The 12,007-nt window shown below is 39.4% G+C and overlaps 1 protein-coding gene across 4 annotated transcripts in view; it reads right to left on the bottom strand.

The window, feature by feature from the left end:
* ADAMTS18 (ADAM metallopeptidase with thrombospondin type 1 motif 18) overlaps positions 1-12,007 on the bottom strand; it is a 77,194-nt gene that overhangs the window by 24,446 nt on the left and 40,741 nt on the right. For all 4 annotated transcript variants that reach the window (XM_019284232.3, XM_010396510.4, XM_019284233.3 and 1 more), the window contains 5 exons: positions 11,158-11,306; positions 5,591-5,763; positions 3,539-3,669; positions 3,273-3,396; positions 1,954-2,198 (listed from right to left, as the gene is read on the bottom strand). In XM_019284232.3, the coding sequence (XP_019139777.1) occupies positions 1,954-2,198; positions 3,273-3,396; positions 3,539-3,669; positions 5,591-5,763; positions 11,158-11,306 (822 nt within the window). The remainder of the gene's footprint in view (positions 1-1,953; positions 2,199-3,272; positions 3,397-3,538; positions 3,670-5,590; positions 5,764-11,157; positions 11,307-12,007) is intronic.

Raw genomic sequence — 12,007 nt, 5'->3', positions numbered from 1 at the left:
ATTGCAGATCTCTGAACAGAAAATTCTGCTTTTTTTTTTGCAGAATTCAGCTTGTTGAATGCTGTTAAATTATTAAAAGGAAAAAAATCTTAAATCCAGTTCATAGACACGTGTAATTGGGCCATACATGACATTTTCAGTCATTGGAATCCCCAGCTATCAATGCCAATGGTGTAGGTATTTCAATAAAAATACAAGGGAAGCTTAAATAAGCTCTGAAAGGAGCGACAGCCTCCAGTTAAATGTTGTATCTTAATAAAAATGTTTAGCATAATTTGAAAGCATGAAAATAGAAGTGGTATTTGGCATTAATTTTTTTTCTTTAATCTTTATTCTGCAAAGTATGTGCACAATATGCAGCCAAGTCTTCCTGCAGGAGATTTATAATTCATACTTCAGCTCTATAATAATAATACAGCTCAAATCTACTTTGGGTTATGACAAATAAGATTCCTGGGAGTTCAGCTTAACATTTCATAGTAAGTGTGGTTGTTTTGGTGCAAGGCAGATGATTCGCAGACAGGGGAGCATGTCTGTAGCTTGTGGACTCAACTGATCTTTGGACTAAAGATCCCTATTAACACATACCCAAAATGAAAATTCTTCAATGGAGAAAGATGTTGCAAAAGGCTTTGTGAGCTGTGATGGCAGTTTGTGGAAAGACAAGCCCCCCTTAGCCTGTGTCAAACTGCCTGTTCTAAAACTTGTGCTCACCCTAAAGAGCTTTAACATGTCCATGGTCCAGGGCCTTCAGTGGTTCTTAAGGACACGTTTCAGTCCATTACTCAGCCAGCAGGAAGAGCAGCAGAGCTCTTCAGTATTCCAAATAAACACTTCACTGCATACTTGTGAAAGCTTAAATAAGCCTTGAAGAATATACTTCATGTCCCAGTCTGTGCTTGCTCTTGGCTTCACAGGACCAAACTGGGCAAGGGAGCAGATTCCAGAGACAGGGATGCGGGATGGGGGGAAGGACAGCAGGATGCTGCCTCGGACAGGGGGCAGGCACAGCCCTCGCTGCCATACTCCCAAGGGGCACTACATGTTCGAGAGTCCTGCTGGAAGGCGTGGGAAGGAACTGAATCCCTGCTGGGGAGGGATCCTTCCTTCTCACAAGGAAGTAAGGATTCATCAAAACAGACTTAACAGCTGAGTTACAAAGCCAAAGACCTGCTAGAGCTAACAATGGCAAACTAATGGAGCTAACGGGAAGCAAAGACCTCGATCATTCAGCCAGAAATGGTCCCTCAGATGTTCTGATGCATTTTAAAAGAAAATCTAGCTAAGCAACCTAATGCAGAAGGAGATTTTCTTAGAATAGCAGTAGCAGAGGCCAATTTCAAAATTGTAAAAATGGAACTAACCATGTAAGTACCAAGTTTCCTTTCTGCTAACAATAGCTTCTACACAGGACATCTGGCACACAAAGTAGGTGACACTAATTTGATTGTGAGGTAAACATGTATAAGATAACAACTGAACCAACAGAAAATCATTCTACAGGATCCTGTGTGTGTGGTATTTTGACTGCATTCCAAGCTGGATGTGAAAAAGGCTCCACTCACCTGCAGTTTCAGAAGCATTATTTGAACATGTACCCATTGAGCACTGACACAATGGTACATTTTTTACATTATTGGATTTTATTGCAAGCCATGTATGGGAGCCATTTATAGTCTCCATCACCACTGTGCAGCAACTGAGAAATGATGCTACAGGGTGTGTTTTATGCACCTTCCTTTCCACTGAATTTGTGACAGTTTTCTAAACTTCAGACCTCAATAAAGCAGTGAAAGGCCTTTCAATCCAGCATGACCAAACAATCGAGTCTGAATGCTAGCATGACTCAACACTATTCTTCCATCTTGCTGAGAGCCCCAGTGCAGAGCTGACGCTGTCGTTAGCAATTCTGTAATGGACATCAGGGCAAGAACAATCAGAAGCCAGGCTTACTTCAAAGACCAGAGTCTCATTAGTGGGTCCTGCCGCATAGAGACTCTCGGGATGGTTAAAGGAGCGTTGATAATCAAAAACTGTCCCGGCAAAAGGGAACTTCCCTGGCCAGTCGATTGTCCAGTCTCCTGTCAGGTAGTACTTGTTGGCCAGGCTGCGCACGGCCAGGTAGCTGGAGGAGACGTGCATCTCCTGGAGCTGGATGCTGCGGGCGCCGGCCGGCACCGTCACCACCGCGTAGTAGTCTGTGAGGAGAGAAGGGAGCAACGTGCCGGCAGCTGTCACACACACAGAGCTGGCTCATCTTTCTGAGCCAGTCTGAAATTATCACAGTTCAAAAGACACACAGCTGTTCCAGCCCACCAAGTGACTCCATTTTCACCAGGAAAAACCAGTTCTGATTTTAAACCCGCCGCCCCCCCCACCCATGTAATCAGAGTAACTCTGAGGTATTTCAATTCCTGAAATTTTTCCTTGGGATTCAAGGCAAGAAAAAGCAAGTTCACCTTAGAAAAATGCAGAACACACTAATGGTGGCTCCACTGTAGTTTTCCCTGTAGTTTCCTACAGTAGTTGGAAGGTACTACTGCCAGCCACAAGGGCTTTGAGGGGAGATGCACTGGGATGCAGTCTCCACAAAGCCCTGGATACCAGAGGACCTCCCTGCTGCCAGCCAGGGCTGTATTACTATATCCTGGACAATTTCCTGGTCCATATTACTGCAATAAGGACATGTCTTGTGATCAACAGCAAACAGATCCTCAAAATATCCCTGTGGGTACAGAAATCTTATCTACATTTTATGCCTGAGAAAGTGCAGCACAGTGAGATTATTTCCCAAGAAGCCTGCGACAGTCCACTAAGGAAAAGTCCACCTCCCAGTGCCTGGATCCTCCACTGAAACAGCTGGACAGCTTCCAGACAACTTAATTTGAAAATGGACATGGAAATACTGTCATGTTTGGCATTATGCTGTGTATTGCTTTTTATATGTTCTACAGTCCCATCCCAGTCAAAGCTGCTGACAACAATTTTTTCACTTGCCTGAATCCTAAAATCTCTTTTAAGAGGAAATTCACATGTAAAGGGAAAATGTGGCTTAAGAAACAAGAGGATTGTTTAACTGACCAAGACTTATGCTCACAGATTTCTTGTTACCAAGAAACAGGAGAAACGTGAACTCTCCTCTCACTCTCCCTGTGATTTTCAGCTCACATCTGGACCCTCAGCCACTGCCTGAATGAGCAAGGAGTCATATATATTACATGGGGACACAGCAGAGCAGTGAGTTCATGATCATGAGGAACAGTTTTCCTTACCATTAGCTTTGTGCTGGATCAAGTATTGGCCTTTAAAGAACTTGCACGTTGAATTATCTCCTTTACAAACTCCACAAGCATCCAACACAGCTTTGGAACCAAGTCCATGATCACACCCTACTTGCTGCAACCAAAAGGCACAAGTGAAGGACTCAGACAAAAGGGAATATAAAGAAACAGCTGCATTTCCCCTAAAGGAGTCAATTGCCCACTTATAAAAAAAAAAGATAGACATTAGGATTGTAAGAAACTTAATTTTATCTTACTTCACATATTCCATCAATACAAATATCATAATTATTTGGAGAACACAGAGTTCCATCCTTCACTTTGCTGGACATTGCAAAGAAAAAGTCAAAGTCTTCAGCTGTGCAGTACAATTTACATCTGTCTTCCTCTGGGGAAAAAAACAAACAAACAAACAAACAAAGGACAAGGAAGCATTAGCAGACCTGCATGACAGTGTTAAAGAGATAAAAAGCATCTTGGCTGTTGTTTCCTCCTGCATTCTAGAGGATAAGCTGCAAGGATGAATTGTGCATGGTGACAACGTAGGACACCAGAATAGGACACTAAATAGAAATATAGCTAAATAGAGGAGTTTATATCATGCTTTTTTAAAAGCACATGTGGCTTTGCTTGTCCACACAAAGAATTAAGAATTCAAACCCAGTGTAAAAGCATGTGCATTTCCTTAGCTCTGCTGCTGCACCCTGCTTTCAGTTCCACTGCTTCACAGGCTCAAATTTCATTTTTATTAAGAGAAATGGGACACTGCAATAATTCTATTTGAAGTTTATTTAAAATTTGGGAAAGGGATAACATGGCACAAATGATCAGTTCAGCTGAAAGTTAGAACTGCAGCTAGACTTTCCCCTAACAAAAGAATTTTTCCTCCAACAAATCCCATCCATTGTCAAATTTCTCCTTAAACATGGGTGGTGTGTTATGCTTATAAAGAGCTGATTAATTCTGCATAGACAAAACCAGTCATGAAATTGTAAATATTAGCACAATTGCTGAAATGCACACTTTGAATACAAATCTAGGTGCAACAAATAAAACAGTTTTTAAGAACATGAAATTGGATTCAAAACAGGATCCTTTTGTTTTTAAATCAGCAGCTGGATTTCCAGTAGTCTTTTCCACAGAGGCAAAGCATCTGTAGCAATTTTGAAAACCAGATCATGTTTTCAGGACTATAAATGTAGATCTTGGGGGAGCTTTTACAAAGCAGCTGACAGGAAGGACGGGCATTTCCAACTTCAGAGACACTTGGAGACATCTTGCTTTTGAAAATTATGCCCCTTGTCCCTAATTTTAAACTTCTGTTACTAAACACAGCCTCTCCCTTTAAAACCAAAGTAGGCTACCTTAATTTCTATGAAACAAGATGCATTTTTCACCCCATTTTACAACATCCACTGTTACATGCTGTGAAACCATATCAGTTCTTTCCTCTGTTCACACTGGCCTGTTGGGACATTTATAAATGTCCACAAAAACTTTTGAAGAAAATATAATCAGGCTACAAATGAAAGTTATATGTATGTGTGTATATATATAAATATATTTAATAATACACTTATTATCATCAGAAGCAATTTGTACAAGTCCTAAACAAAGCAGTTACAATGTGAGAAAATCCAGACACTTTTATTCAAGTAGTGCTTTCAAACTGGAGAAAATATTTGTTTTATCTGATAGAAGTGAATACTGATTCAAAATATTTGCAAAATTAAGACACATTAAGTAAAAATAAACTTGCTTGTTCAAAATAACAGAAATAGTCATCAACCTGAACTTGATAAAGATCTCTTAGTAAATGATGACTTTAAAAAATGTATGCCAGTACATTGTTTGCATTTCCACTTCTCATGGGACCATACCAGCAGAAAAGTCAAAAGGTTGATTTACTGTTACATTTTGAAATCTGAGAACATTCCAAAGGAAGGAAGATTCTGGTAGTGTTATTGTGGAAGCTTACATTTCCCATGCTGAAAATTCCATGGAAATTGTTTTGCTTGGGTTTCAGACTAAGCAATATGGAATATAAAATGAGAGAGAGAGGGGCGGCAACAGCCAGGGAGTCATGGTAAGGACAAGGACTCGAATTCCCAGCCCAAATCAATCCTGCATGTCTGTACAGGCAGGATCACACAGGAGGCTGAGTCCAGCCCTGCTAGAAAGCAAACACATCTCACACAGACCCAGTGAGCCTGTGTTTGCTTACATGGGGTGATGTTTGCCCAGAGCACACGGATGAATTGGTGCTCAGAGCTCCCTACCCCTGTCCCTCAGAGCAGGGCCACACTTACCTTCCACTTTGGTGTAGGGCTTCCACTTGTAGAACCAGCCCCGGAAGGGTTTGCTGTTGTACTCTGCACACTGCTGGGCTCGGAAGTCCAGGCTGTCTGCTGGGCACGGCTGCTTATTACAAAGCTGATAAACACGACTGGAGCCTTGGCAGAATTTCCCACCGTACTGTGGCCTTAAAAAAAAAATAGAGAAAAAGATGATTTTGCAAAATCTTCCTTTTGTGTGACTGGCATGTTACATGTGTGTGAGAATATGTGAGAATACAGGGAACAGAAGAGGACGTACTGCCCTTGGAGATCAGTATTTATTATATGGACCATTAATTTTCATGGTTCCTAAAACCAAGCAAAGCAGTTGACATGAATTATCTACTTGGATCATTGCAGACTCAGCAAAGATGCAACCATCTAGAGGCGAGTCATGTTTGCACTAATTTAAATTTATAGGGCTATTTGGTATTGGCCGGGTTCAACCTTGTTATACAGCTATTTTTACTCTGCTGTAACCAAGGAATGAACATGTGCAAAGAATTACCTATCACAATTAGAGTTAATAAAGGATAACATAACACTGATCAAACAAAAAGAGAATGAATGATTACATTTGCTTGTTCATTTCTTTTGTAAATCATTTTGAAAAAATGTGCTTTTAAATAGTAAGAGGAAACAGGGACTATGCACAGTTGTCCTGCTTTAAGAAAATGCCAGAATTCAGGGGTAATTTTAAACATGTCACATCCACTTCAGCAAACCTTACCTGGGTATTTCCCTTCATTTTGGCCAGAATGGAAAGAGCATATTCTATTACTTGGCTCATACCTCACGTTAACAGAATATTATTTTTTTAACTATTTGGTCTGTGCATGGACATTGTAAAACAATGTAAAATGCAAGAGTTGCTCTTTTTAACTTAGCAATTCACTGATGTCACTTGTGCAGTTTCACAATGCTCAGATACACATCTGCAAGCACTGAGCCAAGTCTTCAAAACAACAAATTCTAAGAACTCTTTGTTGTATTATACAATTCTTGCATGAAGAGAAAAGAAATGTGCCAATGCTACACTTGCACTCATTTATATAACGATTTTTTAAAAATTAGGGAACTGACATACTTGAAGAACAAGCCATAAACTTTCAGTGGACAGCTTTGCCCCATATTACAGGCACATTAAGGAAAAAACCCAGAATCACGTAAAAGATACTTGATAATATATACAATAACAAAAATTTAAAATTCTAAGAGTATAGAATGTACAATTGAAACATACTGTTTGTTGAAATCCCTAAACACTCTGCTACAACTGTTCCCCACATCCAAGGATCCCATGCAGCTCCTGACTTGCTCATGCCTGGAGTAACATGGAGACAGCTCAGTGCAACATGGAGGAGAAAATCCAGGAGCTTCTTCTGTTTGCTTTGTTATAAATTTTAACTCCCGTATGTCTAACCCCCTAACCAAGCTGGGACTTCCCTTTTTTATGTTCTACTTACACAATATCTTTTTTTTCTCTTCCAGAATTCTGGGCTGCAAAACAGTCTTTCAGAGAAAGAGATGGAAACGCACCTGTTACTGTATTTAAAACCAGGTTAAAGCACCAGTGAAATGTGCTGTGGGAAAAAATCCACAACTTCCACTGACTTCTCCTGAGGTCACCTGCCAGCTACACTGATAGTAGGTTTAATCATGAAGGTCTTGAAGTCAGATTTTCTGTCCTAGTTGGTGGCAATTCAGCCTATGAAGGGCAGGGAGAATATGGAACATCACTGAAATCAGGGAGTGTTTATATTGACTTTGTGCAATTGGTGAGAGCTTTGAGTTAATGCAGCCAAACTGCTGGGTGCTGACTCAATTCCCTACAGACTTTCCTTACAGCTTAAGCACATGGAGGATTTTTGACCTCCTTCAACCCCAGAGAACAAATCTGCTTTAGTATAAGGAAAAGAAGCAACCTCCTTCCAAGAAAATGCCACCAAATAAGCAATATAATAGAATTATTTATGGCTAGATCGTGATTTCCAGCCGCACTCTTGCAGTTGAAGATGGGATAAAATTCCTCCAAACTAAGGGAGCTCTGAAAGAGGCATTCTGTTTCCCAGCTCCATTACAGCATTTTAATATTACAGTACATTCCCATTACTGAAACTGTTGGCTTGAGAGCCATGGAAACTTCTCCACCTTCATTTTTACCAACAAGATGTCAGTAGGAGTTAAGTAATTCACAGGAAACGAGATGGAGATCTACAAAAGCAAGTTTCTGTGAAAATGCTATTATCCACACTGAGAAAATCACACTTTTCTTGAGGATGTTTGTAGCACCAGTAGACTTTGGGTTGACTGGCTCCAGAAGCTGTTGGTGTATCCACACTTAGAGTGGAATGCCTTGCACAGAGGGTATTCTGATATTTCTGTAGTGGCACAGTACCCCCAAAACAGATACAGCCTAAAGCTTTCATCCCTCTGTGACGCCCCCCAGCACTGACATAATTAGGTTGACCTGCATGAAGCCTGGCTGAGGATAACTGGAAAAGAAGAAATTTGGTAAGAAAGGCCAGCAAAAAAAAAGTCACCAAAGATGAATTTGGAAATGGTGTCTAAGTGCAAAAAAAGGCAAATACTTCACTTAATTTAAGACTAAAATATCAAAATGCTACAAGGGTAGCTTTAATTAATTCTGCAGTACCCTTTTAAGGGTAGATTTCCTAAACCACGATATACTACAACACAACAGAGAATGAGAAATCCTGGAATTCATCTGATTGAGGGAAGTATTTTATGCAATACCAAATTAAGACTCTGAAATTCTGTACTCCTATTTTTCCCCTTTTTGTAATCATTTCATTTCATGTAAGAACACTCCTGCTCATCTTGTAGCCATATTATGATAGTATCACAAAGCTATTTTATTCTGCACAAATCTGAAAGGTCTACAAGGTCTTTCAGTCTTTGTTTTTTAGAAGTATTTTAAATGGCATCATTAATTTGCATCAGTTTACATCTCGCATTTTCTATAATCACTGTTACAGATGTTGCACACAAGATTAAGGAAAGTGTGTTCTAAAAGTTTTGATTCAGTCTTTTGACTGCATACATGCCTAAAACTCCATTCTGCTCTTGCTGAACAATGCACTATTGTGAAGTGTAGGATGCAGTCCCACAGATACGATTTAGGTATTAATTTAAATCTCTCAGGCATTCTTCAGGTTCTTTCCCAGCTAAACTATTAAATTATGCAATCAATTTCTATCTTGGAAAAGTACCTTAACTGTAAAGTGCTGTGGCGTATGAAAACCAGATCCATGAAATTACACTGTGACAATTTACAGGAACATAACGATTTCAGCAAATCTGCCCAGCTCTGTGGGCTACAGGTGATCCCCATGGGCATTTGTCAGTGTGAATTTATGCACAACTCCAGCAGTAATTCCAAAGCCATACCCAGAGCTGTCCGGGTGTGGTCACAAGGGCTGCCTGAAAATTGGCAAGAGGAAGGGAATTGCATTGGTTGGATATGATTTGCAAGAGGAGGATTTCACAAACACACACAGGTTAACAAGATTTGCACACACAGCTGCCTGATTCTGTGTTCTTCACTTGTCCTTAAGTTTCTGGTAAAGCGGGTCACCTTTAAAATCACCAGATATTGACACATTTCCCTCAGTGTTCACAAGAAGTCAATTACTTTGACTTCTTTTTAGAGTCCAGTCAGTTCTTCATAGATCCATACCCCTTGTTCTAATCTCTTAGAAATGTTATTCTTTGTAATTTTCAAAATTTTGCTATCCAAAATCATCTATCAAGCTTCTGAACAAAACAAACATTAGCTCCTACACAAATCTAGATTAGGAAAGTGAAATAAATACGTAAAATAACATACATATATGTACCAAAACAGATAAACATCTGAAATGTGTTTCAGGAATTCAGAAAGAAAGGAATCATTATTGTGAGTCTCTGTGTATTTATAGAGGTGAACCCGGAACAGGGACTAGTTTTGAAATCATTCTGTGTGATGTAACATTGAAAATGGATGATATTATTTTTCTCATGATTCCACATTCATACAAAATGCTGTGATGGCAAAGACAGCTACCTGGACATGTGTGCGCTGTTGTGTGGCTTATTTATACTCCTGTCATTCAATCACTGTAACTCTGAGAGAGAATTATACCATCTTTTCTTTGCACTAACTGGATTACCACTAATACAATGGAATTAAATCTAGTGTAAACATGATCCAGCTCTGGTATCAAGTACGACTTGGTTACATCAAATCTTATTTTATTAGAACAGGCAGATCATCTGAAGGAAAGTTCTAAGTGCTACAGCAGCTGACACACTTCATGTTGAAGAGCTTCTACTTGAAGAAATCTTTTTCAATTACACCAAAATCGCATCAGTGAACCAAACTGAACCATTTCCACTACTGGACAGTCTCGGGTCACACAGGGAGAGCAAGGGGGAGCTTATGCATAAATAGAAACAATGTACACCCAATACAAATTTAGCGAGGAAAACAAGAACTAAAGTAGAAAGACCAAAATATATAATGGCCTCTGAGACCCTGCACTCTTTTGCTAAGCAGTTTAACAAAGGAAACTATCCAAGTAATTTTATTTATGAAAATGAACTGAGAAACAACAGAAAAGGTTGAGAAAATGCTCTGCTACGGATCTGCAAAAATTGGCTTGACTGAGGGTAATAAAGGCTATTTTAACTAACTCACATTCTCCTATAACATAGTATATGAAGCGTGGATATTATTACTGCAGCACTGTATAGTAGATGAGAGGCTTCTTTACAGCCTCATATAAACTGTGTCATATTTTCTCTGTTTTTTATTACTGCAGTTTAAATGCTGCTTTTATTATGTGCAATGAGGAATATGTGTCTATGCCTGCTGAATTTGTGTATGAAATAAAACAGGGAAATCCTTTTTTTTCTCTTAAGTTGTAGTGAGTTGAGTACTTGGGAAAGATGCTGGTCAGGTAACACTTCAACTCTACTTTGAAAAACTTATTATAATGAATAGTATTTGCAGAGATAAGGTATTAATTAGAAGCAAATACCAAAAATGTTTCATGAGTTAGCACTCAATTCTAGAGTTCAGCAACTTTACTTTGACTCATGAAATATAAAAGAATGCAAAGAACATGGCAGACATGCAAAAACATCTCTCTTTATCATCCTGGATAAATAGGATCTCAGTAAAAGTCTTAATAGCGTTTAAGATCTTTTTCTCCTGCTCTTAGGGCTGTTAAGTGTAAAAATGTCTTGTATGGTGCTTCCTTACTTCTGCAGGTATTTGATAAACTGTAGCATCCCAAAATAAAAGGAGCAAGCTGGGCTGAAGATGTTGTGGTACTCCAGCAGTCTGCAGACCGCCACTGCTTTCTGGGGTCAGGACATAGCTCTGTCTTCCACCCACTGACCGCTCATACTGGACATGGAAGAAAATCTTACAAATGTTTCCACACACATTATTTCCCTGCAGAAATGGACTGTGCTAATTTTATGTGCCAGTAACATAAATAGTATAAAAATAATACCTTTCCAATATGTCTTACTTTGGATTATTGCAGTGTCTTTCTTGATAGGTGACCCCCCCTCCACAGGTGCGAGTGCACTCTGACCACTCGGACCAGGCTGACCACTGGCCATTGACAGGCTTGGGCCCGTGGTCACCGTATCGGACACACTGTCCTCTGCGACACCACTGCAAAACAATGCCACAAAACAGAGTTACAGCACCTAGGAGATGCAAAAAAGAAAAAAAAAAAACCACATTTAAAAGCTCCAGTGCTTGATCCTAATAAATGTAAGGTCACCCACTGAACTCAATGAACAGCTCACAGCAGGACAAGGACTCTGGAGTACAATGGACTCGATCCATACAATGGCATAGATAAGTAATGTTTTAATATTTGTCCAAGTTCTGAGTTGAAGATCCCTGGGGTAGCAAATTTTCAAAACTGTTCTCTTGAAGAGTGCTTTTTTGGCTTACTCTTCCCCCAAAAATCCGTGTTACTTTATGGCCCTGTGCTGCAGAGCCTCAATACTTCCCATGTAATTTGCAAACAGCCTGCTAAAATTCTAACATGTTTCCCTTTTATGATTCGATCAGGAAATACTACACAAGAGAAAAAGCAAAATAAAACATTTGTCAGTAACTTGAAAATCAAAACAATGTTCTGCTGGAAGAAACATTATAGAAAAAGAAAATATTTTGTGTAACTACAGATGTGAGTAAATTAGAAGGTTCAACTTAAATAAACTCAAACCAATGAGGGTAAATACAAACAAATAAGAGTAAATGAGAAGGTTTGACTCAAACAAATAAGCTCTTTTAGCGGTGATCTCTGATGAAAATATGGCCTTAGTCTGTATAGCAAATATTATGGCTGAAGGTATGCTCAT

Source organism: Corvus cornix, chromosome 11 (assembly GCF_000738735.6).
Source record: "Corvus cornix cornix isolate S_Up_H32 chromosome 11, ASM73873v5, whole genome shotgun sequence".
In the NCBI taxonomy this organism is placed as follows: Eukaryota; Metazoa; Chordata; class Aves; order Passeriformes; family Corvidae; genus Corvus; species Corvus cornix.
Note: the sequence above shows the minus strand (reverse complement) of the source record. Positions and strands in the feature narration are given on the sequence as shown.